The sequence below is a fragment of the Microchirus variegatus genome, assembly GCF_963457635.1.
Source record: "Microchirus variegatus genome assembly, chromosome: 1".
NCBI classification, from domain to species: Eukaryota; Metazoa; Chordata; class Actinopteri; order Pleuronectiformes; family Soleidae; genus Microchirus; species Microchirus variegatus.
In genome coordinates this window covers 44938781-44963011 of record NC_139802.1, presented here as the reverse complement: position 1 = coordinate 44963011, position 24231 = coordinate 44938781, and the positions used below count along the sequence as shown (strand labels likewise).

At 38.4% G+C, this 24231-nt stretch overlaps 1 protein-coding gene across 2 annotated transcripts in view; it reads left to right on the top strand.

Annotated features, from left to right (window-relative positions):
* Positions 1–3278: 3278 nt before the first annotated feature.
* Positions 3279–24231, top strand: part of tjp2a (tight junction protein 2a (zona occludens 2)) — a 29163-nt gene continuing 8210 nt past the window's right edge. Inside the window, exons 1-21 of one of the 2 annotated variants that reach the window (XM_083894152.1) lie at positions 3279–3385; positions 7176–7229; positions 9255–9379; positions 9938–10040; positions 10887–11646; positions 11739–11842; positions 13070–13223; positions 15260–15371; positions 16419–16546; positions 17464–17545; positions 17634–17784; positions 17869–17977; positions 18908–19127; positions 19705–19892; positions 19969–20064; positions 20145–20224; positions 20317–20527; positions 20700–20800; positions 21747–21968; positions 22059–22163; positions 22307–22516. In XM_083894152.1, the coding sequence (XP_083750278.1) occupies positions 3323–3385; positions 7176–7229; positions 9255–9379; positions 9938–10040; positions 10887–11646; positions 11739–11842; positions 13070–13223; positions 15260–15371; positions 16419–16546; positions 17464–17545; positions 17634–17784; positions 17869–17977; positions 18908–19127; positions 19705–19892; positions 19969–20064; positions 20145–20224; positions 20317–20527; positions 20700–20800; positions 21747–21968; positions 22059–22163; positions 22307–22516 (3378 nt within the window). In that variant the 5' untranslated portion in view covers positions 3279–3322. Of the gene's footprint in view, positions 3386–7175; positions 7230–9254; positions 9380–9937; positions 10041–10886; positions 11647–11738; positions 11843–13069; positions 13224–15259; positions 15372–16418; positions 16547–17460; positions 17546–17633; positions 17785–17868; positions 17978–18907; positions 19128–19704; positions 19893–19968; positions 20065–20144; positions 20225–20316; positions 20528–20699; positions 20801–21746; positions 21969–22058; positions 22164–22306; positions 22517–24231 lie in introns of both variants that reach the window. The other variant, XM_083894151.1, reaches the window with a different exon arrangement.

The window sequence follows — 24231 nt, the reverse complement described above, 5'->3', positions numbered from 1 at the left end:
CTTTTTTCAATTTTGACTATTTTTTTTTTTTAAATAACGATTTTTTTAAATTCCAACTTTTTTTAAATGTTGACTTTTTTTTTTAAATTACAATTTTTTAAAATTACATTTTTTTTAAATTCCAACTTTTTTAAATTCTGACTTTTTTTCAGTTCCAACTTTTTTCAATTCTGAATTTTTTCAATTCTGACTTTTTTTCCAATTATGATTTAATTCAATTCTGACTTTTTCTCAATTCTGACTTTTTTCAAGTCCAACTTTTTTCAATTCTCACTTTTTTTCAAGCCCAACTTTTTATTTTAATTTTTACCTTTTTTAAATTACGATTTTTTTTCGATTCCAACTTTTTTGCAATTCTGACTTTTTTCAAGTCCAACTTTTTCAATTCCCTCTTCTTTTCAATTATGAATTTTTTTTTCAATTGCAACTTTTTTCTTCCTCTTAATTTTTAAAATTCCTCCACTCCTAATCTTCTTCCGTACTTGTGAATCTTGTGTGTATATTTGTGTGTAGTTAGTGTTATTCATTAAAGTGTGTGTGTGTGTGTCTGTCCTCGTGTCCTCACAGGGACCAGCCGGGCTCAGACCAGACCAGCACTGACCTCCTCAAGTGTAGACGCAGGTTCTGCTGGTCCAGAGAAGCCCAGTACTTGTATCTCCGCCGCCTCTCGACGCGCAGCTACTCCGCCATTAAGACGGTACGTTGTTTCCACGACGACGTATATCTTTAGCGTCCTAAAAAGACGTGGGTGTTTCCTGTAACTCGAATCACGTGGTGATGGTGATGGTGGTGGTGATGTCCACGTTTGTACACAATAGAAACTCTTTGATGATCCTTGAGTTTGAGTCCTAAAATAGTGGAGAGCTTGTAAACAAAGCAGCTTCAGCCTGAAACATTGTTATTCTTCACTGATTGAAGGAACTCATTGTTTCCCACAGTTCTTTCCTGTTTCCAACGCTGTAGTGACCTCCTCCTCCTCCTCCTCCTCCTCCTCCTCCTCCTCCTCCTCCTCCATTGTTTTAACGACATTGTTGCTCACAGATTATTGAGGCCAGTGAAGCTGTTTGAATTGAGCAGGTTCGACCTCTTTTAATGACCTGTCCTCGTTTTTCACTCAAACTTTCAACACTTTAAAAAAAAAAAAATCAATGATGTGAAAACAAAGTTTCTGTTTTTTGTTTTTTTTGGCCTCAGAACACGTTCTGTCATTATTTAAAATAGTGGATAATTTATATGGATTATACATTTTTAATGTTTTTCCTTACTGTCCTTTCCCCCCATAACTCTTCATGTGTTTCCCAGTTACGATTTTTTTCAATTATGACTTTTTACAATTTTACTTTTTTCCAGTGACGATTTTTTTCAATTCCAACTTTTTTCAATTACGACTTTTTTCAATTATGACTTTTTACAATTTTACTTTTTTCCAGTTACGATTTTTTTCAATTATGACTTTTTTCAATTACGACTTTTTACAATTTAACTTTTTTCCAGTTACAATTTTTTTCAATTCCAACTTTTTTCAATTACGGCTTTTTTTTTTTCAATTTTGACTTTTTTCAATTTTACTTTTTTTCCAGTTACAATTTTTATTTCAATTCTGACTTTTTTCAATTTTACTTTTTTTCCAGTTACGATTTTTTTCAATTCTGACTTTTTTCAATTCTGATCCCTTAGTGTCATTTCTACCCTTAATGTCCATGTTTTCCCCCTTAACTTCCTGGTTGTCCCTTAATGTCCAGACATGGCAGAGTATATGTGAATATAAAGCTGCACACAGGTTATTTCTCTGGCCTCTACTACACTGTAAATACACTGTAAAATAAGATATAATCTACTGTTTATAATCTGTATTACAGGATCTTAAAACATACACTTACTATTAGCTTTTATTCCTTTAAATGAAGGATATTTACCTGTGTTACAAACAATAACGTTGACTATAAATGTGGTTTAAACTGTGCTTTAACACAGATAATTAGGCGAAGTGGACATTTTGAGCACTTTTATCTGATTTGTTTTGTGCAGATTTTAAAAGAGCAGAGGCTTAAATGGTCAGAGTGGACCGTGTTACACACACACACAACAAAACAACAATAGGTGAATGTTGTTTGTCTACTTTTTCTACACCTTTTGCTTTGAGCTGCTCGAGTATAAGAGCGTTGACATTTTCCTCCACAGTTTACGGATTAGCACATACTTGTGTGGACTTTATTAATCCCTTCAAGAGAAAACAACATTAGCAGCCAAGAGAAAAAATATACATATATATTAACATGAAATGTAATTGTTTATTTGTACTACATGTACTTCATATAATGATGATTTTTGACCATTTCTAGTTGTTTGGTAGCAGTTACATGAAGAGTTTTTCCTTCTTCGCAAAGCGGGGAGAGTTTTTCCTCACTGTTTTGGTTTTAAAGTCGGAATTTCCTTAAACTGAAACGCCCTCTCAAGTCGGATTTGTTGTTCGGGAAAGTCGGAATAACCTCCCAAACTCCCAACATAGGATGACCAAATGAGATATTAATCGGTTTTAATGGGTTTTTCGTCATTTGTGATGAAAAATAATTGTGTATTTGTAAATCAAATCACAATATATCACAAAATAATAGTTTTTTTCTTTATTAGTATGTATTTCAGACACAAAACAGCTTTGTTTTGCCCTTCTTGTTGGTCTAAAATATGTTTTTAAACTCTACATTAGCTTTAAATTGATTCCCCCGTGTATAGATGAGTGAATTTCCTACATTTTGTCACTTATTGTGCAGAAAGTTGTCGGTTTGAATCTGTTGTTGTTGTCTGCAGCGTCACAGCAGGTTCACGAGAAAAAAAAATCAATGGGAATTCTGGACTGAACCATCCCGGCATCCACACAGGGGGGTGGGGTAAACGCTGCCCTGTACGTTTATTCTCTCATGTTAGCGGTTTATTTTTAATGTTAACTAAGACTGTTTTAATCGTTTTATTCAAGTAAGTTAACGGTTATGATATGATTTTTTTTTTCTCCACCCGCTTTGCTTTCTCACAAATGTAAATAAATCAAAATCACCTCCCCCTCCGTTTCTCGCTGAGTTGGTACAGTCTGAGACAAACTGAGGGAGTAGTCGGCGCTGCTTTCTGCCCTCAGTCTACTACTTTTTAATGTTTTTATTACGGATATTTTATCATTTAACGCAACGGGGACGCGACTTTTACGTCGTTTAGATGTCGGTTTGTTTTATTTCCACGTAAACGTTGGACTGGAACGCGTGTAAATCGGTGTAAAATCCCGCCGGGCGGGGGGGGGACTTAGTCCGGGATAAAAGTTCAAAAGTGCGTGATGCCAGAGAACGGAGGAGGTTTGCTCTCTGTGAGCAGAGCATATAACACGCACTATTTCACTGTAAGTACAAACTATAACCTACACATTTGACCATAAACGATATAAAATAAACGCCTAACGGTAGATATTAACGGTGTTTGTTTGCGTGTAGTTTCGCTGGAGCATCCTGCTACACCTGCTCCTGCTCTCCGGCTAACACCAGAGTTAGCTAAATAAAGCTAATAAAATGTCGTTGTTACGTCCGGAAAAAACATAAACACATCAACTTTAACTGGAATACTTGTCTGGTTTAAGTTAAAGTATAAATCCCAGTTGTTTAAACATTTATTTTAAATGTTTTGTGGCGTAAATGATCGTTTATTATCTTCTTTAGCTCCAGTAATAGTTAATTGTAATGACACTTTTCGTACGATGTGACCTAAATACGACTAATTTATTAATTACAATAGCTTTATTTTGATTTTTTTAAAGTAATGTGTACATGTTGTTCTCAGTTGTAATTCAGGTGTGTGGCCAGCAGAGGGCATACGTGTACAAGGTTTCTGTTACCACTACATATATAACAATAGTTAAAGGTGCATTATGTAATAAACTGGCCATAAAATCCTCCTAATATGTCACAGAGACTCAGGAATAATGTTCATATAACAAACTGAACTCACCAACAACAACAGTACAGACAAAATATTTGCATTAAAAAATATATTTTGCAGACTGCAAATCATGTTTATGTTTTGAAATCATGTTTTGGCGTCATGTCGCGCCACCTACCGCCAGCGCCTTTAAGTACACTTTAAAATATAACAGTAAAATCAGCAAATATGTCGCATAATGATGATTAATAGTCATCAAACAAGTAAACATGTTTTATACACTGGCAGCACATAATGTAGGGTTAAGTGTATTTCCTAAAAGACAAGTCGGGATGTAGAGAGCTGGGGAATTGAACCTTTGTGTTGACTCGCTCTACCACTTTGTCTTTGCTCCTTGATATAACAAAGACATTTTTGGTTTGTGGACAAAAACAAGACGTTTGAGGACGTCGTCATTTGCACGTTTGGGAAATGTTAAAGCGGACCTAGAGTGGTCCTGTTGCACATATATGTGAGTTATGGAGGTCTACTTACATACATTAACTTGTTTTTATGGTCAAAAACCTCCTAGTTGCTGTAAACGAGCCGATAGAAATCCTCTTTTCTGACGCTGTTCCTGAGCTGCGAGATTTCAGAGTGAACTCTGACCCCCAGAAGACAGAAGACTTGTGATTGGCCAATACTATTCAGCACACCAGCTCTCTGGAACCGTGGATGCACTGCTACTCATTATCAAAACATTTTAACAATGTTCAAAAATAGCTTCGTCACGACTCCCTGCCGCAGTCCCTTTGACGACCTTTGACCCGGAGTCAGACCCAGAGTCAGTAGACACTGTCGCTCGCGAAACACCTCCACAACGGACGTTATTCTTCTTCTGCGGTTCAATGTACGCAACCGGGTGTGCCCGGACTAGTGCCCGGAGCAGAACGATCTGCTGTTCCGGAGAACCGGTGTTTACGTCACCGGACCGGGTTTTTTCTGAGATCTCGCTGAGCCCGAGATTACAATAAAACACAGCGTTCTCAGCAGTGACTGAACTGTATGTGTAGAACCTTCAGGGCTTCGTAAACAAGGTAATGACGGCAGATACACACTAAAAAACAGCGTTAATTTGAACATCCGGTCTCGGTCCTCTTTAATATTTTCTGGCATTTTATGGACCGAACCACATCTGTTGAACCAAGACGGCGTTTACGGAAAACTTTTTAAGAGCAAATATGTGAATAATACGATCTGAAGATGCTCTGAAGAAACACCTGCAGGGTTCAAAGTGTTCTCCAGGACTCTCTTTGATGGTTTTAAAGAGCGTCTTTTTAATCAGTTTGACTGTTTGTTTCTGAAGAAGTCTCTGCCTGAACCAGACTCCAAAAACCTGAAGACGTGGGGATCGATGATGGAGCACAAGCACGTGTGCGCTCGCGTTTGAGGATGAACAACAACGGCCGCGGTTTAATCACAGCGCGCCTCTGATGTTTACACTGCAGACAGTGGGATTTGCGCTGAATGTAGGACAGCACATCCCCGCTTACGTCAAGCACGGGCGGGTGAGCGAGCAGATGTAGAGAGGGAGTGAGCTGCGGGTGGTGGTGGTTGGAGCAGATGTGGTCATGGAGCAGGAGGAGGCTGCTGCTGCTGCTGCTGCTGCTGTGGTGCACATCAGTCTGCTCCGACACCACCGGCAGTGAACAGTGAACGAAGCGTCGAAGAGCGAAAAACCTCAGCGATGAAGACCGTCCTCAGTCTGCACAGGAAGTGGGCTCACGCCGTCAAGACCATCCGTATCCTGCAGGGACTCGTGAGTGTGGTTCTGGTGTCGGGTCGAGCTGCAGATCTGCGCTCGCCGAGTGAGCGTTTGGATCAGATCAGTTTTTGGATCATCTGTCAACTGTCTTTAAAGTTTAGTTCGTCGAGTTTGGCTTTGTGGAAAGGGAACTTGGCTTGTAACCGCGGGGTTGCCAGGTCGGGTCCCCACTAGGTCATCAAAGGGCTGAGGTACCCAACCCCCATTACTCCCCGGGCGCCGCTCCTAATTTTAGGAAGGTTTCTAACAGAGGACGAGTTAAATTCAGAGAAGGATTTTCCCCTGCGGGACTGAAATTTATTTTATTTTGTTTGGGAATCTCGTAAAAGTGGTATCCGTATATGCGGGACACGCCACGATATGTTAATATTACGACATTGTATTTGTGAAATCGTATATTGCGATGTACTCGCGAGAGAGTGAGCACTATCTAGTGGACCGAAAACGTCAATAGTTTTATTTGTCATGCTAATTTTAAAAAATCGTAAAGTGCAATTTTGTTTCTCCTATTGTATTTTTTTTTTATATACTGTTTTCTCGATAGCGAAAGAAAATCTATCTGTCATTTTAATCTTTAATTTGCGTTTATCGCAATAATATGTCAATATTGACCGATTTGAAAACTTTTCAGCTTCACTTATTCATACATTTTTCCTTTTGTCACTGTTTTGCTGTAAATTTGAGTAACTTTTTTGACTTTAAGGCAACAAAACTTAACTTAATCTTGACGACTAGTTGTTGCGGAGTTGCTGATATTTTCCAGAGTATAAAAAGTATATCTAACAACTATTTCTACTCCATTGTTTGACCTAATTTGTGGCGCATCGATTACCACAAGGTGGCAGCAGTGGCAAACATTTACTGAGCGGTGTTTATAGAAGCGATGACATTTACGAGGTTTGTTGAATGCATCCCGTTAGCTGCTGTTTCGCCAGAGTTTACAATAATAGTATTACAATAAATATATTGAATATTTGACGAATAATGCTACGGTAACAGTGAACACACAAATTTTTGTATATTTGAATTTACTCACTTTGACTAATTTTTCGCGTCATTGTATGAGGTTAAGTTTTTCGTAAAAGTTGTAATTTTTCCAGTCGAGGGAGCGACGCAGAGCGGTTTAATTTTGACCTCTGTGACCTCTGCTTGGTCTGACGATGTGTTTTCTCCCCTGAATTATTCCTACGTGCCCTTTAAAAGGAAGAGAGTGTCTGTTGAAGTGTCCTCTCATCAAAGTTTGATGGGTTCCTCTGAGGTTTCCGTGTCAGACGCGTCGTGTCCTCGGCTCAGTCCGGACCCGTACCGCGTCCCGGTCGCATAACGTCAGCGGCGTCACGACGAGTTCGCTCGTTGCATCACGTCGTACATGATTTATCTCGCTCGGTAAAACGAAACCTGTCTGTTTTTCTCTGAGCTGAGCTGAGTGTGTGTGTGTTTTCTGTTTCCACAGAACCCCGTCATGGAGGAAACGGTGTGGGAGCAGTACACGGTGACCCTGCACAGGGTGAGTCCATCTGCACACAAACGCAACAAAAAACCTTTTTTATTAAAAGACTAACGGGCTGCAGAATCCCAGATATTCCTCAAAATGGGAAACTTTTCATGGGAGTTACCTGGAAATCTTAAAAATTTAACGTATTGTATCACAATCTTTGGCTAGAAACAATCGTATTTAATGATTTAATGCTAATAAAGTTAATTATCAAGGCTATTGAGGCCAAATGCGTCAAAATACGGGCTGCAGAATCCCAGGGATTCCTCAAAATTGTAAACTTTCCACAGGAATTACCTGGAAATCTTCCATTTTAAAGGTTGTGAAGTTAAATATAATGTGTTATGTCATAATCTTTGGCTAGAAACAATCATATTTAATGCTAATAAAGTTAATTATCAAGGCCTATTGAGGCCACGCCCCCCTTCATGCGTCTAATTATCACCTGATCCGTACACCTTTTTATTGAAAGACTCGGGCTGCAAAATCCCAGGGTATTCCTCAAAATTATAAACTTTCCATTGGGATTACCAGGAAATCTTCCAAATTGAAGGTTGTGAAGTTAAATATAGTTTGTAAATAATGTATCCTGTCATAATCTTTGCCTAGAAACGATCGTATTTAATGATTTAATGCTAATACAGTTAATTATCAGGGCCTATTGAGGCCACGCCCCCCTACATGCGTCTAATTATCACCTGATCCGTACACCTTTTTATTAAAAGACTCGGGCTGCAAAATCCCAGGGATTCCTCAAAATTGTAAACTTTCCACAGGAATTACCTGGAAATCTTCCAAACTGAAGGTTGTGAAGTTAAATATAATCTGTCAATAATTTGTTATGTCATAATCTTTGGCTAGAAACAATCAAATTGAATGATTTAATGCTAATACAGTTAATTATCAAGGCCTATTGAGGCCACGCCCCCCCCTACAGTCGTCAAAATATCATTTTTAATTAAATATAACATCTTTGTTTCTCAAATATCTGCATAAATATCACACAATATAATCATGTTGAACAATAATTATGTAAAAATAATCACAATAAAGTGTTTGTTTTGGTCCGGGATTAAACCGAGGGTCAGCAGAACAGGAGTTTATGTTGAATTATGTTGATTTTTAAAAAAAAAGATATTGAGCTGTAAATTAGCGTAGTCTGCTGCTGCTGCAGTTGAGCTCAGGTTATGATGTTGATAATCTCATTGTTTTTTGTGCCGCGAAGCAGATTTAGAGCAAAAAAACCGTCCTTTTGTGACCTCTGAACCCTGAGCACAAGGCTGGACCATGTGTCTTTATGAATAATATCTGGATATTTTGAGTTTTTAGGACACATATGTGGATATAAATCCGTTTCTGTAGACTCAGGACTTTTTAAAAAACGAGATTTTGTCGACGTGACGCAGTATTTATATTTGACGGATATATTTAATTTGAAATATGTCACATTTTCCCTGTATTTCTGCCTGCGTTTTCCATCTCTCACTCCATCTGCCTCCGTCACCATCTGCTACACACACACACACACACACACACACACACACGGAGAGAGAAGAGGAGGATATTGTATTTTTTTTAAGTACAGATGGAAAGTAGGGGATAAAGAGTCGTCAAATCTCTGTCCTAATCTCATCTGGACAAACTGGAACAGTGGCAGGTAGAATCATCCAGAGTCTGGACACGTTTATAATAAAGATGTAAGATTTAAGCTGTCGGAGAAAGTTTGAAAAACAAAAAAGGCTGAATTAAGTTAATTTATGTCGAAAATATTCCACTAAAACACACTTGAAATTTGAAGACGGGGATTAGAACCGTCGTTAATCACAGACTGGAAGACGCACGCTCGGTCATACACAACTGAAATTACAATTACAGAGGGATTATGGGCTCTTTATCTCACACACACACACACACACAAAAACCTGCTTTTTCCCCCAAAATTTTAACCAATATTTCCCAAAAAATATTATTTAAATGTTAATATTTCAATATTTGACACATGATAATGTTGTTATTTTTTGTTTTTGTTGTTCTCAGGATCCAAAGATGGGCTTCGGCATCGCCGTGTCGGGAGGGCGGGACAATCCCAACGACGACACCGGCGAGACGTCCATCGTGGTGTCCGACGTCCTGCAGGGAGGACCGGCCGACGGACTCCTATTGTACGTACTCGTTTATTATATTATTATTCTCTGATTCCTCTGTTAAAAATCATTTCTCGTGTAAGTGAAAAGTGTGGAACCAAATAATTTATCCAGTTATTCCGCAGTGAATAACTGAGGTCATCCATGGGATATTTTAATGTTTTATAGTCTTAAGTATATCTGTGGTTATTTATTATAGCTTAATTGCGTTTATGTGGTGATAAAGTGTATTTCTGCTTAATATCTTTGTGTATTTGACATTGAAAAGACCATAAAATCATACTTTTTCCCACAAAACTATCACTAAATTCTGTCATATGACACTTAAGTCACATGAACACGTTCATAAAAGTTCCCTAAAAGCAACATTTGTGACTGAATCAATCAAAAAAGTGCAATATTTTGATCGTCTTTTACACATTTGTAGTTCCAGACGAGTTCAGCCCCTAATATAATATTAATTTTAGTTATTAAAAAGAAAAGTTAAAGTATCATTTTAATGCCTGACATGATATTAAAGTAGAAAAACTGCGTCAAATGCGTGTAACTTTATGATGTCGATGTGTTTGTGTTCAGTGAGAAAGACCGAGTGGTGCAGGTGAACGCCATCCCCATGGACGGCGCCGTCCACTCCTTTGCCGTGCAGACGCTGAGGAAATGTGGCAAAGTGGCCAAAATTGTAAGTAAAAGAGTCACAATAATCTTTTTTCTATTTCATTTTATTATATATTCAGTTACGTTTGAACTATTCTTTCAAAGACGTGCGTCATTTTGAATTTTCCTTTTAAGTTTAAACACAAATCTGAAAAAAGTGGCAGTGCTTGTTGTTATTTAGACTTTTGAGGAATTAAAAAACATATATATATATTAGTTAAATACTCTAAATCTTATTAGTTTTTATTGTGGTTTATTGAATGGTATGTTTTTATGTCTTTTAATTTATTTTTAGATGTTTTTTAATTGCCTCGTTGTGCGTGTGATTCAACTGTTCATTATAATCCAATAAATGGAGTTTTATTAATTAACTAACTAATTAATTAATTAATTAATTAATTAATTAATTACACATAAAAAAATATGCTTTCTAGTATCTTTATAGCATTTATTTAAATAATTAATTAATTATTTAATTAATTAATTATTTTAAATAATTACTTAATTATTTATTTATTTAATTAATGAATTACAAATTAAATACACTTTCTAGTGTCTTTGTAGCATTTATTTAAATAATTAATTAACAAATTAATTAAATAATTAATTACTTATTTACACATAAGAAATATGCTTTCTCGTGTCGTAGAATTTACTTAAATAATTAATTAATTAACTAGTTCATTAAATAATTAATAAATTACACATTAAAACATATGTTTTCTAGTGTCTTTGTAGCATTTATTTAATCTCTGTGTCATTATTCATTTAAAAAGAAAAAAAAGACTTTCTGTCTACATTTAGGTCTTTAACTTTATTATTTTTTTATAATAAAACATGATATTGACAAACTTATTTTCCCGCTTCACAGTCGGTGAAGAGACCCAGGAAAGTTCCGGTCAGCGTCATAAATCGCCCGCCGTCCCCCGACGACCGCGTCTTCAACAACGACTACAACGACGACTACGGCTACGACCAGGACCGCCGCAGCGCGTACAGTGGGCGGGACCACAGCCCGGAGCGAGGCGGAGGCGGCGGCGGCGGCTACGTGGACTCCGGCGGCTACCCGCCGCACGACCGCGACTACGACAGGGACTACGACCGCCGCGACCGCGGCAGGGTCCCGGAGAGAGATCCCAGCCCGCAGTACCGCAGGGACGGCAGCCGAGGGCGCACGTTGGACCGCAGCCCCGACCGCCGCTACAGGAGCGACCACATGCTCGACCGCGACTACAGCCCGGAGCGGCGGCGCCGGGACAACAGCCCGGACCGCCGCTACCGCAGCGAGCGCGCCCTGGACCGGGAGCACAGCCCGGACAGGCGCTTCCGCAGCGAGCGCACGCTGGACCGCGCCAACAGCCCCGACCAGCGCTACCGGCACGACAGCTACAGCCCCGGGCGAGGCCGCGGACGCGACCCCAGCTTCGAGCGGGGCCGGGATCGCGTCCCCAGCGAGCCGAGGAAGTACGAGGAGCCGCCGGCGAGGCGCGCCGGGAGCAGGGACCGCCTGGACCGCTCGCCGTCGCCCCCGCCGCCCATGCCGCCGATCCCTCTGCCCCGACCGGCGCGGGACCTGGAGCCCCTGGAGAGGCCGGTGAACGTGGTGCTGCTGAAGAACCGACCCAACGAAGGTGAGGGAACTCCACGACTGCTAGAAAAATGGGATTATATAAGAGATGTGGGAATCATCTCACAAACCTTTTTTTAAATCTCTTTTCCCCAGAGTACGGTCTTCGTCTGGGCAGTCAGCTCTTCATCAAGGAGATGACCAGCACTGGACTGGCCTACAGAGACGGGAACCTTCAGGAAGGAGACATCATACTCAAGGTAACGCCAACATCAACACAATGATTTTAAAGTTTCTTAAATGCCTGCTGTAGCTGTAACTAAAGCTACTACTTTTTTGTTTTTCCGGTTGTTCTTGCATCTGTTTTTCCCGCCTTAAATGGAGTGTAGGCCCCACCCCCATTTATTTAAATGTATTTTTAATGCTAATAAGGCTGGACACTGTCTCTGTCTCTACCTCTCTCTTCTGTTGACGTGAGATTACGTGCAGAACAATGAGCGAGTAAAGTTAAAACGAGAGCGAGCAAATGAGGACGTGGTGCCTGGGAAATGAAAATTCCAAGATCTCTGTCTCGGCAAAGACTAATGACAGACTTTTAAACTTTGTCCAAGATCCAGAGAGCAGAGCGTTCTGCACAAACAATAAAAGTGGACACCCTCCCATTTTGAGCATATTTGGTCCTGGAAAAGTCCTGGAAAAGGCCTTGAAATTAATACAACCAGTAACAACCAAATTGTGGGAACTCCTGGAATAAGTTTTTTTGGACAGTGGACAAAAAAAAATAGAGAGATATTTGAGAGCGTTCCCATGTTTGGAGGAAACGACGTTCAACGTTTTCCTCAATTAATCAAGAAAAATAATCTACATATTAATCCATGGTAGAAGTAATTCCCATCCCGACTGTTAATCTACGTAAACTACGTCTGGTTAAACAGCAAAGCTAATTCTCTAGCTAGTTGTTAGTTTGGCAACAGCTAAAGGAAGTTTTCACTGTTTTGGCGTTAAATTCGGAAATTCCCTTCAACTGGAACGACCCGTCAACTTAGATTTGTTGTCCGGAAAGTCGGAATAACCTTCCCAAAACCCCCGGCATAGAATGAATAAATGATAGATTAATCAGTTTGAGTGTTTTTTAATATTTTAAAACCAGTTTCTCTGATCTTACAGCTTCTTAAATGTGAATATTATCCGTTGTCTCTTTGCTCCATGTAACAGAGAAGTCATTAAAACTGAATTATTTTGGGTTTGTGGACAAAATTAGGAGATTAGAAAACATTATTTCAAGATTTGGGGAAACATTTTATTTATTTTAACTTTTTATGATGAAACATTGGAAAAATATCCACAAATCTAACACTTCGTTCCCAACCGTTAATCTACGGAAACTTTAGAATAGAAGTTTTTCCCACCTGACGTTAACATGTGAAACTGAACAGACTCCCGCCTGGAATAGTCGATTAATCTCCCGCGTCTCTCCCCTGCGTCAGATTAACGGCACGGTGACGGAGAACCTGTCCCTGAGCGACGCCGGGAAGCTGATCGAGAAGTCCCGCGGGAAGCTGCAGCTGGTGGTTCAGAGGGACAAGCAGCAGGTGCTGATCCGCGTGCCGCCCATGGTCGACAGTGACTCTGAGCTGGACGGTGAGAACGGCAGCAGGTCCTTCCCAGTGTAGAGAGACACAAACCCCGCCCCCTACTGGCCATCATATACAGCATTTATATATATATATATATAAATATATCCATATATACAGTAGATATTCAGCCAGACTGTGTTGTGGTGTTGGTGGTGGTGGTGGGTGTTGCTGCTGTTGCTGTATTTGTTCATTATCCTTTTCATGAAATAAAGGTTTTACTGACACACACACATCGCTTTTTCATTAGTTTTGTTTAAATTTGTCGTGTTCAAAACCCCCCCAAAAAATGACAATTTACAGGCAGCAACAGCTCGGGGGGAATGGCACAAATCTGCATTTTTAAAAAGGTTTAAACAGTTTTAAAAAGATTTAAAATGACTCGACGTTCGGTAAAACGCTGTCGTTTCATTCAGGAATAAGCAGATTGTGCTCGTTTACCTCCACCAACACCACCACCCCTCGCTCCTTTATACCTGCTTTTAATGTCACATGACTCCAGGTCCTGCTGTGATTGGCTGGAACCAGTTTTTAGACGTGTGTGCGTGCGTGTGTGTGTGTGAGAATGGGGTGAGTGGATTGTCATCGCCAGAAGACTTGTGACCCACTTACACCGCGCCCCCACCCCCCCTCCCTCTGTTTTTGTGTGTGTGTGTGTTCTTGTACTTGCGGCATACTGAGGACCAGTGAGGGTTTTTAGCCAACAAAGTGAGGTCATTTTTACGGAGTGAGGACATTTTGGCCGGTCCTCACTTTGTTTACATTGAAATCACTTCCTTAGGTTGTAAACATGCTATACTCATACTCATACTATACTATTTGTCAAAAAAGAAATTCAAATTTTGGACGACATAGTATAGTTTGACTTTTTTTGTCAAATTTTGGACCAAATTTTTCTTTTTTTATATTTGGACCAATCTTTTTTTTCAAATTTTGGACCAACATTTTTTTTTTCAATTATTTTTTTACTTTTGGACGACATTCTATAGTATGCGTTTTTGTCCAATTTTGGGTCCAATTTTTTTTGTCAAATTTTGGACCAATTTTTTTTTTTTTTTAATTTGGACCAAATCTTTTTTTTCAAATTTTGGACCAAATTTTTTTCTTCAAATTTTTTTTCAATTTTTGGACGACATAGTATAGTATGACGTTTTTTGTCAAATTTTGGGTCACATTTTTTTTGTCAAATTTTGGACCAATTTTTTTTTTTTCAAAATTGTTTTCAACTTTTGGACGACATAGTATAGTATGACGTTTTTGTCAAATTTTGGACCAAAATAAATAAATAAATAAATAAATAATCGGAAAAAAATTTCCAGCCCTTTTTGCTCTGGGGCTCCACCTGCAGACATGTTATGGTACTGCAACCAGTAGTTCTTTGTAGATGTCATTCATGAAGTAGATATTTGTAATTGTGTTGATTTATAAAGTGGAAATGCTGGTCCTCACTTTGTCAGCAACCCAGTCCTCAGTATGCAGCAAGTACAAGAATGTGTGTGTGTGTGTGTGCGTGCCTGAGGCCGGGGTGATCTAATCCCTCATTATATTACAGCTTCTGGATATGTCAGGATTATATTCTGTGGATTCCTCGATCCTCCTCCTCCTCCTTCTTCTTCCTCATTCCATTAAGACAAAACGGTCGTAACAGTGTCGCGTCGTCGTCACTCAAACACACAAGTCCACTTCTAGACGCCAACGTTGTTGTTGTTGTTCTTAAACTCACAAAGCTTGAAATAAACACAATGAACAGAGCAGTGATGACCTGACCTGGGTTAATTCCCGCCATAAGGCAACTTGAATCATGTAAAAAAAAAAAACAGGTTATGTAATGAAAAATAATGAAAATCAAGGTGAATTAAGGTTTTTAATGCGTCAAGATTACACTTAACAACGTCCTACACCCGTCTGATGATAAAGTCACCTTTAAAATCACCTTTTAAAATGAAAAATAATATGAAATATTGTCATTTTATTTGATAAATCCACTTCTCTTGATAGTGAAGTTTAATTATCGTTGTTGTTGTTGTTGTCGTTTTTTGTCAGACATCTCAGAGATCGAGTCGTATCGCTCGTACTCGCCGCAGGACGACAGACGAGCTCATCACTCTGATCTGTCGTCGCACTCGTCCAATGAGAAGCTCCGGGAAAAGCCCAGGTAAGTCATTTTATTATACTATTATTATAATAATAATAATAATAATAATAATAATATGCTTATTATTATGCTTCATGGTTCAGATGTTAGGTGGAAAAAAAGGACGGATAGAATAGCAAAGAATGCCAGATTACCACTTTTCAATCAGTTCAATCTATAGATTATTTTCTTGATTAAATCGATTCCTATTGTTTTGTTTTATTGCTTAGTTTTAATGATTGTTTTTTTATATATATATATTTGCAAAATATTCACATTTAAGAAGCTGGAACAACACAGAATCTGTTTTAATTATTAAAGAAAGATTCAAATTATAAATAATTTAGATAATAATCTATTAATTGTTGCAGTCCTAATGTGTATACATAAGAAAATGCTCATTTCAGCATGTATAGCTGGATTATATATATATATATGTAGAGAGAGAGATATATTTTTTATATATATTTTTATTATTTCTATCATATTTTCAATGAAATGAAATTAATAAGAGAGTAAGTCTTACTAGAATATATATTATTATTATTATTATAACTATATATCCTTCAGTAAACTGTACTGCGTTTGTGCGCAATAATCTGAAAACTAAAGAAAATATATGTTATATCATGTAATCGTGTGCTCCACTGTGCCTTTAATTATATTTAAATCAAAATACATTACTTTAATGAAATGTTTCCGTTGTATTTACGTGCGTGTCGTTAGAAACAGCAGGAATAAATCAGGATAAAGCAGGATTAGGATGATTTATGCTTCATGAAGCTTATACAATCCATCTCATTAAATTATAAAATATACAATAATAATAATCCAGTAGTAATAATAAAGATGCTGTCCATCTAGAGTTGGATTAGCAATATATGTATTGCCTTTATTGTCAATTTACAGCCAAAGTTAATGACATTTAAACCATAAAAACACGAAAAATTATTAAAATTCTGACTGACATGAAGAAGAAAGTACTTAATAAAATAAAATATTGAATTTATTCATATTCAAGTCTTCAAATGTTCTTTAACTTGACTCATATTTGTGATATTCTCACAGGGAGGATCCGCCCAACAGGCTGGTGAAGATGGGCGCCATGCCGACGCCGTTCAGAGCGCCCGACAGAGCCGCCGAAGACACGCCCCTTGTGCCAGAGAGGGAGGAGCCACCGCCGCAGACGCCACCAGGTAAAACAAGTCTATGTTTATAGACTTTAATATACATTTAAGAAGATGAAAAATGACAGAAATTAGAAAATATTCACATTTAAGAAGCTGAAAAATGGCAGAAACTAGAAAATATTCACATTTAAGAAGCTGAAAAATGAAAATATTCACATTTAAGAACCTGAAAATGAAAATATTCACATTTAAGAAGCTGAAAAATGACAGAAACCAGAAAATATTCACATTTAAGAAGCTGAAAAATGAAAATATTCTCATTTAAGGAGCTGAAAAATGAAAAAATTCACATTTAAGAAGCTGAAAAATGAAAATATTCTCATTTAAGAAGCTAAAAAATGAAAATATTGACATTTAAGAAGCTGAAAAATGAAAATATTGACATTTAAGAAGCTGAAAATGAAAAAATTCACATTTAAGAAGCTGAAAAATGACAGAAACTAGAAAATATTCACATTTAAGAAGCTGAAAATTACAGAAACATGAAAATATTCACATTTAAGAAGCTGAAAAATGAAAATATTCACATTTAAGAAGCTGAAAAATGAAAATATTGACATTTAAGAAGCTGAAAAATGAAAATATTGACATTTAAGAAGCTGAAAATGAAAAAAATCACATTTAAGAAACTGAAAAATGACAGAAACTAGAAAATATTCACATTTAAGAAGCTGAAAATTACAGAAACATGAAAATATTCACATTTAAGAAGCTGAAAAAGGAAAATATTCACATTTAAGAAGCTGAAAAATGAAAATATTGACATTCAAGAAGCTGAACAAATACAGAAACTAGAAAATATTCACATTTAAGAAGCTGAAAAATGACAGAAACATGAAAATATTGACATTTAAGAAGCTGAAAAATGACAGAAACCATAAAATAAACCTGTTATTAACAAAATAAAGCTTGTGTCACAGCAGCAGTCGTCCCCGCAGCCTCTAAGTTCTACGCTCCGTCCAAAGTGCCGGTGAAGCCCAGCGTAGAAGACCAGGACGTTTACGGGTCAGCGTTTACTCAACTTCAACACATCGACGAAGAACTCTGCTCTTATATTGAATATTAATGTGTTTTTGTTTGTTTTGTTGTTTAGACCGAACACGATCATGGTGCATTTCCTGAAAGGCGACAGCGTCGGTCTGAGGCTGGCCGGAGGAAACGACGTGGGCATCTTCATCGCCGGCGTTCAGGAGGACAGCGCCGCCGAGCAGGAGGGTCTGCACACTGGAGATCAGATCATGAAGGTGACGCTTCCTTCGTTTCGTAATCCATAATCCACTCAAACTACAGGATTAAAAAAACAACAACATTTGTTTGTGTTTTTCCAGGTGAACAGCACAGATTTCAGAGGCATGGTGCGCGAGGACGCCGTCCTCTACCTCCTGGAGATCCCTAAAGGAGAGGAGATAACCATCCTGGTTCAGAGTAAACCTGAAGGTACAGTACAGGACCAGTTAAAGACCAGAATAATCCTTAAGTTTGGGAAGTGAATCAAGCCGAAATTCACTCTGAGCCTCGTCTGACACCCGTGTGCCACTGATTTTAGATTTATCTTTTTATTGATTACGTATAAACTGAAGTTACATTTAAAAGTTGTTGATTTTTCAAGGAGGTTCTGCAGTCAGAGTAAGAGAAGCTTATTTTTCAGTCATTGGATTTATGGACTAACTGATTAATAATCCCAGTTAAAAGTGGTAATCTGGCATTTTTGCTGTTATAGCCGTCTTTCCTGGGTGTTTTTTACCTGACAATCAGGGAAAAGTATTTTCTTTAATCCTTCTGTGACCGTCCACCATTGTGAGGGAAAAAATTCTGAGATTAAAGTCAGAATTCTGAGATTAAAAAATCTGAATTCTGAGATTAAAAAAGCCATATTTCTGAGATTAAAAAAATCTGAATTATAAGGAAAAAAAAAAGACATAATTCTGGGATTAAAGTTGGAATTCTGGGATTAAAAAATCAGAATTCTAAGAAAAAAAGCAATTTTTCTGAGATTAAAAAATCTGAATTATAAGAAAAAAAGACATAATTCTGAGATTAAAGTTGGAATTCTGAGATTAAAAAATCATAATGCTAAGCAAAAAAAGTCAGAATTCTGAGATTAAAGTCGGAATTATGAGATTAAAAAGTCAAAATTCTAAGAAAAAATTTCAGAATTCTGAGATTAAAGTCGGAATTATGAGATTAAAAAGTCAGAATTCTAAGAAAAAATTTCAGAATTCTGAGATTAAAGTCGGAATTCTGAAATTAAAATCGGAATTTAAGAAAAAAAAATCTGAATTCTGAGAAAAAATTTCAGAATTAAATTCGCAATTCTGGGATTGAAGTCACAATTGTGTCTCTGAAAGTCTTTTGTTTGTTTTTCAGTGTACGAGGACATCCTGGAGTCGGGCAGAGGAGACTCCTTCTACATCAGGACCCACTTTGAGTTCGAGAAGGAGGCTCCACAGAGTCTGCCCTTCTCCAGAGGAGAGATCTTCAAGGTGACGGACACGCTGTACGACGGAAAACTGGGAAACTGGCTGGCAATCCGCACGGATAAAAGCAACCAGCTGTTGGAGAAAGGAATCATTCCCAACAAGAGCAGGTCAGTGTGTGTGTGTGTGTGTGTGTGTTCTTGTACTTGCGGCATACTGAGGACCAATGAGGGTTTTTAACCAACAAACCAACTCACTTTGTTTTCATTGAAATCATTTCCTTGGGTTGCTATTACATGCTTTACTCAATTTTTAAAAAAAATAAAAAATTCAAATTTTGGACGACATAGTATAGTATGACGTTTTTGTCAAATTTTGGACCAAAAATTTTGGGTCAAATGTTTCTAAAAATGTTGGTCGGCATAGTATAGAATGAAGTTTTTTTCAAATTTTGGACAAAAAAATGTTTTCTCAAATTTTGAACGACACAGTATAGTATGATGGTTTTGTCAAATTTTGGACCAAAAATTTTTGGTCACATTTTTTTTTTCATTTTGGTCGACATAGTATAGTATGACGTTTTTGTCAAATTTTGGACCAAAAAAAAAAAAATCCAGCCCTTTCTGCTCTGGGGCTCCACCTGCAGACGACCAAATATGGACAATCCAAAAGATCTCCAGTTTTAATCTAGATTATAAATAAATTTGCTGTGTTTCTTTATTTCTCTATTTCTTTATTTCTTTACAGAGCCGAGCAAATGTCCAACGTCCAGAACGCCGCTCGTGCGGCGTCGGGCAACGACAGAGGAGACTTCTGGAGGCTGAGGGGTCAAAGGGCGGCGAAGAAGAAGGACCTGCGCAAGAGCCGCGAGGACCTGAGCGCCGCCCCGGTGGCCACGCGCTTCCCTGCCTACGAGAGAGTGGTGTTACGTGAAGGTGCGCTGAGGGTTTTTCTTCATAAATGTATTGTTTTTGTTTCCTCGTGTTTTATATTTCCGGTCATGTTTTTCAGCCGGGTTCAAGAGGCCCGTGGTGATATTTGGACCCATTTCTGACGCCGTCAACGAAAAGCTGGCCAACGACATGCCGCACAAGTTCGTCATCGCCAGTAAGTTTTCTCATCGTCGTCGCTTTCGCTTCTTTGAATTTAAATAGTTGTTTTAAATCCCGATTTCTGCGTGTTTTTAGAAACGGAGCCGAAAGACGCAGGAACCGACAAATCCTCCGGGGTCGTCAGACTCAACACCATCCGACAAATCATCGAGCAGGTACAGAGTGGGCGGAGCATATTAGAAAAATAAAGTCAACACCACATTTGTCTCTCTTAAATAACCTTTGACCTGGTCCGCTGTTTCTCCAGGACCTCCACGCTCTCCTGGACGTGACGCCCAAAGCCGTGGACACGCTGAACTACACGCAGTGGTATCCCATCGTCGTCTTCCTCAACCCGGACTCCAAGCAGGGGGTCAAGACCATGAGGAACCGCATCTTACCCGGGTCCAACCGCAGCGCGCGAAAACTGTACGAGCAGGCGGTCCGACTGAGGAAGACCTGCTCGCACCTCTTCACCGGTACGATTTTGATCTGAAGGGGAATAATCTGGTGAACGTTGACTAGATTATAAAGCTCCGATTCGTTTGAAAAGCTGTGTTATTTTTGAGTCGCAGGGTGTTCCTCAAGGCTCCGTTCTTAGTCCCATACTTTTTTAACTTTCTCCGCGTGTTTGCGTTTTTCCTCGTGCAGCGACCATCGACCTGAACTCGGCCAACGACGGGTGGTACGGCAGCGTGAAAGACACCATTCAGGAGCAGCATGACCGAGCGGTGTGGGTGTGTGAGGGCAAGGTGAGTGGGTTTTACCTGACTCGTAATTCTCGTTATGGTAACTCTGAGCCCAGGGGTCTGCAACCTGAAGCTCGAGAGCATTTTATTTAAATGAGGAAAAAAATTGTTGGAATTCTGATATTACAGTCGGAATTCCGAGATTAAAAAGTCGGAATTCTGAGATTAAAAAGTCGGAATTCCGAGATTAAAAAGTTGGAATTCTGATATTAAAAAAACGGATTTCTGAGATTTAAAAATATCAGAATTCTGAGATTAAAAGTCGGAATTCCGAGATTAAAAAGTTGGAATTCTGAGATTAAAAATTGGAATTCTGAGATATAAAAATATCAGAATTCTGAGATTAAAAGTCGGAATTCCGAGATTAAAACGTAGGAATTCTGAGATTTAAAAAAAATCAGAATTCTGAGATTAAAAATCGGAATTCCGAGATTAAAAAGTCGGAATTCTGAGATTAAAAAGTCAGAATTCTACGAAAAAAAAGTCCGAATTCTGAGATTTAAGTCAGAATTCTGAGATTAAAAAGTCCGAATTCCAACAAAAAGAGTTGGAATTCTGAGATTACAGTCGGAATTATGAGAAAAGAAATGTCAGAATTCTAAGAAAAAAAGTCTGAATTTTATGAAACAATTTTGGTATTCTGAGATTAAAGTCTGAATTTCTGAGATTAAAAAGTCAAAATTCTAATCTAAAAAAAGTCAGAATTCTGAGATTACAGTCGGAATTCAGAGATTACAGTTAGAATTCTGAGGAAAAACATGTCAGAATTCCAAGATAAAAAGTCGGAATTTTATAAAAGAAATGTTGGTATACTGAGATTAAGAAGTCGGAATTCTAAGTATAAAAGTCGGAATTCTGAGATTGAAAATAATTCTGAGGAAAAAAATCACATTAAAAGTCAGAATTCTAAGTCACCAGAGGGTTAAACCTTGGACTTGTTTCTCCTCAGCTGGACGGCTCGGAGGAGGACCTGGATCTCCACGACGACCGCATGTCCTACCTGTCCGCGCTGAGCGCCGACTACCTGAGCATGGACAGCCGCCTCGCCAGCGACTACGAGGACACGGCCGACGAGGGCGGGGCTTACACCGACAACGAGCTGGACGAGCCCACGGACGAGCCGCAGCCCGTGTCGGCCATCGGTCGCTCGTCTGAGCCGGTGCTGGACGAGGTGAGACTGTCCACAGTGTGTGTGTCTGTGTGTGTGTGTGTGTGTGTGTGTTGTCTGACCTTCCCTCTGTGTGTGTGTGTGGGTGTGTAGAGGTCTCACCCTGAACCTCGGACTCGTATGAGGAGATCAGGGAGCAGAGAGGTGTTGACCAGAGAGCCCAGTCCTCCCCCTGCTTTTGTCCCTGAACCCCCAAAGGTGAGAACCTCCCTCTTCCTTCCTTCCTTCTTTCCTTCCTTCCTTCCTTCCTCCCCCCTCCTCATCCCTTCATCCTTGCCTCGTACACAAAACACGTTTAGCAGAATTAGCAGAAGGCCCTGAGCGCTCCTCTCCTCCGACAGGTTCGGACTCAGACTCGGACCGAGTCGACGCGCAGCTACGACTCTCACAGCGGTGACCCTGCAGGTGGAAACAGACCACTTCCACATCCACTTCCACCCCCCGTGGCCCTGAAGCCCACTGTCACCCGCACAGCAAACCCCCCCGCAGAGGAGCAGAGGAGTCCGGGTCGGGAGGAGGAAGACCCGGCCAGCAAGTCCTTCCTCGGCAAGGTCAGAATTCCTTTTATATTTATTTGTTTATTTATTTATTTCGACTTCTTCTGTCAAATCTTCCTGTTGTTTTAATTAAATTAAAACAGCTTTTATTTTTGTTTTCCTCTGTTTTTGACTTTGATTGCTTTCTCATGTGAAATAGAAAAAAGGCGACCAGGTAAACTGTGTTTGTCTTAAATCTCATGATTTTCAAATCCATCGTCACTCATCGTCTCCTTTGTGAAAGTGCTGAGTCATCATTTCATTGTGTTATTGCACTGTCACTAACTGTAAGAATGACATGTCCTGCAGGGCTGCAACAAATAATCCATGACTTTGTTGATTCTTAAATGGGAATATTTGATGTTTTCGTTGCTCCGAATTGTAGAAGATGATTAGAGCCACATGTAAAAGCTCATTTGAAACAAATAATATAGCATGAATTTTTTTCCCTCAGAATTCTGACTGACAAAATACAGAGAAAAAAATAAGAATTTTGGATGTCATAGTATAGTAAGACGTTTTTGTCAAGTTTTGGACCAAAAAAATGTTTTTCAAAAAAATGGTCAGATTTTGGACGACATAGTATAGTATGATGTACTACATAGTATAGTAAGACGTTTTTGTCAAGTTTTGGACCAAAGAAATGGTTTTCAAAAATATTGTCAGATTTTGGACGACATAGTATAGTATGTCGTTTTTGTCAAATTTTGGACCAAAAGTTTTTTTTCAAATAATGGTCAGATTTTTGACGAAATAGTGTAGAATGACATTGAGGTCAATGACATAGAATAGTAGGACGTTTTTATCACAGTTTGGGCTAAAAAAAATATTTTTTTCAAATTTTCCGATTTTGGACAACATAGTATAATAATATGTCGTTTTTTTTCAAATTTTGGACCAATTTTTTTTCTCAAAAAATGGTCACATTTTGGACGACATAGTATAGTATGATGTACTATATAGTATAGTAAGACGTTTTTGTCAAGTTTTGGACCAAAAAAATGGTTTTCCAAAAAATTGTCAGATTTTGGACGACATAGTATAGTATGTCGTTTTTGTCAAATTTTGGACCAATTTTTTTTTTCAAAAATTGGTCACATTTTGGACGACATAGTATAGTATGATGTACTACATAGTATAGTAAGACGTTTTTGTCAAGTTTTTGACCAAAAAAATGTTTTTCAAAAAAATTATCACATTTTGGACGACATAATATAGTATGATGTACTACATAGTATAGGAAGACGTTTTTGTCAAGTTTTGGACCAAAAAAATGGTTTTCCAAAAAATTGTCAGATTTTGGACGACATAGTATAGTATGTCGTTTTTGTCAAATTTTGGACCAATATTTTTTTTTCAAAAATTGGTCACATTTTGGACGACATAGTATAGTATGATGTACTTCATAGTATAGTATGACGTTTTTGTCAAGTTTTGGACCAAAAAAATGGTTTTCAAAAATTTTTTCACATTTTGGACGACATAGTATAGTATAGTGAGACGTTTTTGTCAAGTTTTGGACCAAAAAAATGGTTTTCAAAAAAATGGTCAGATTTTGGACGACATAGTATAGTATGATGTACTACATAGTATAGTAAGACGTTTTTGTCAAGTTTTGGACCAAAAAAATGGTTTTCCAAAAAATTGGTCAGATTTTGGACGACATAGTATAGTATGTCGTTATTGTCAAATTTTGGACCAATATTTTTTTTTTTAAAAATGGTCACATT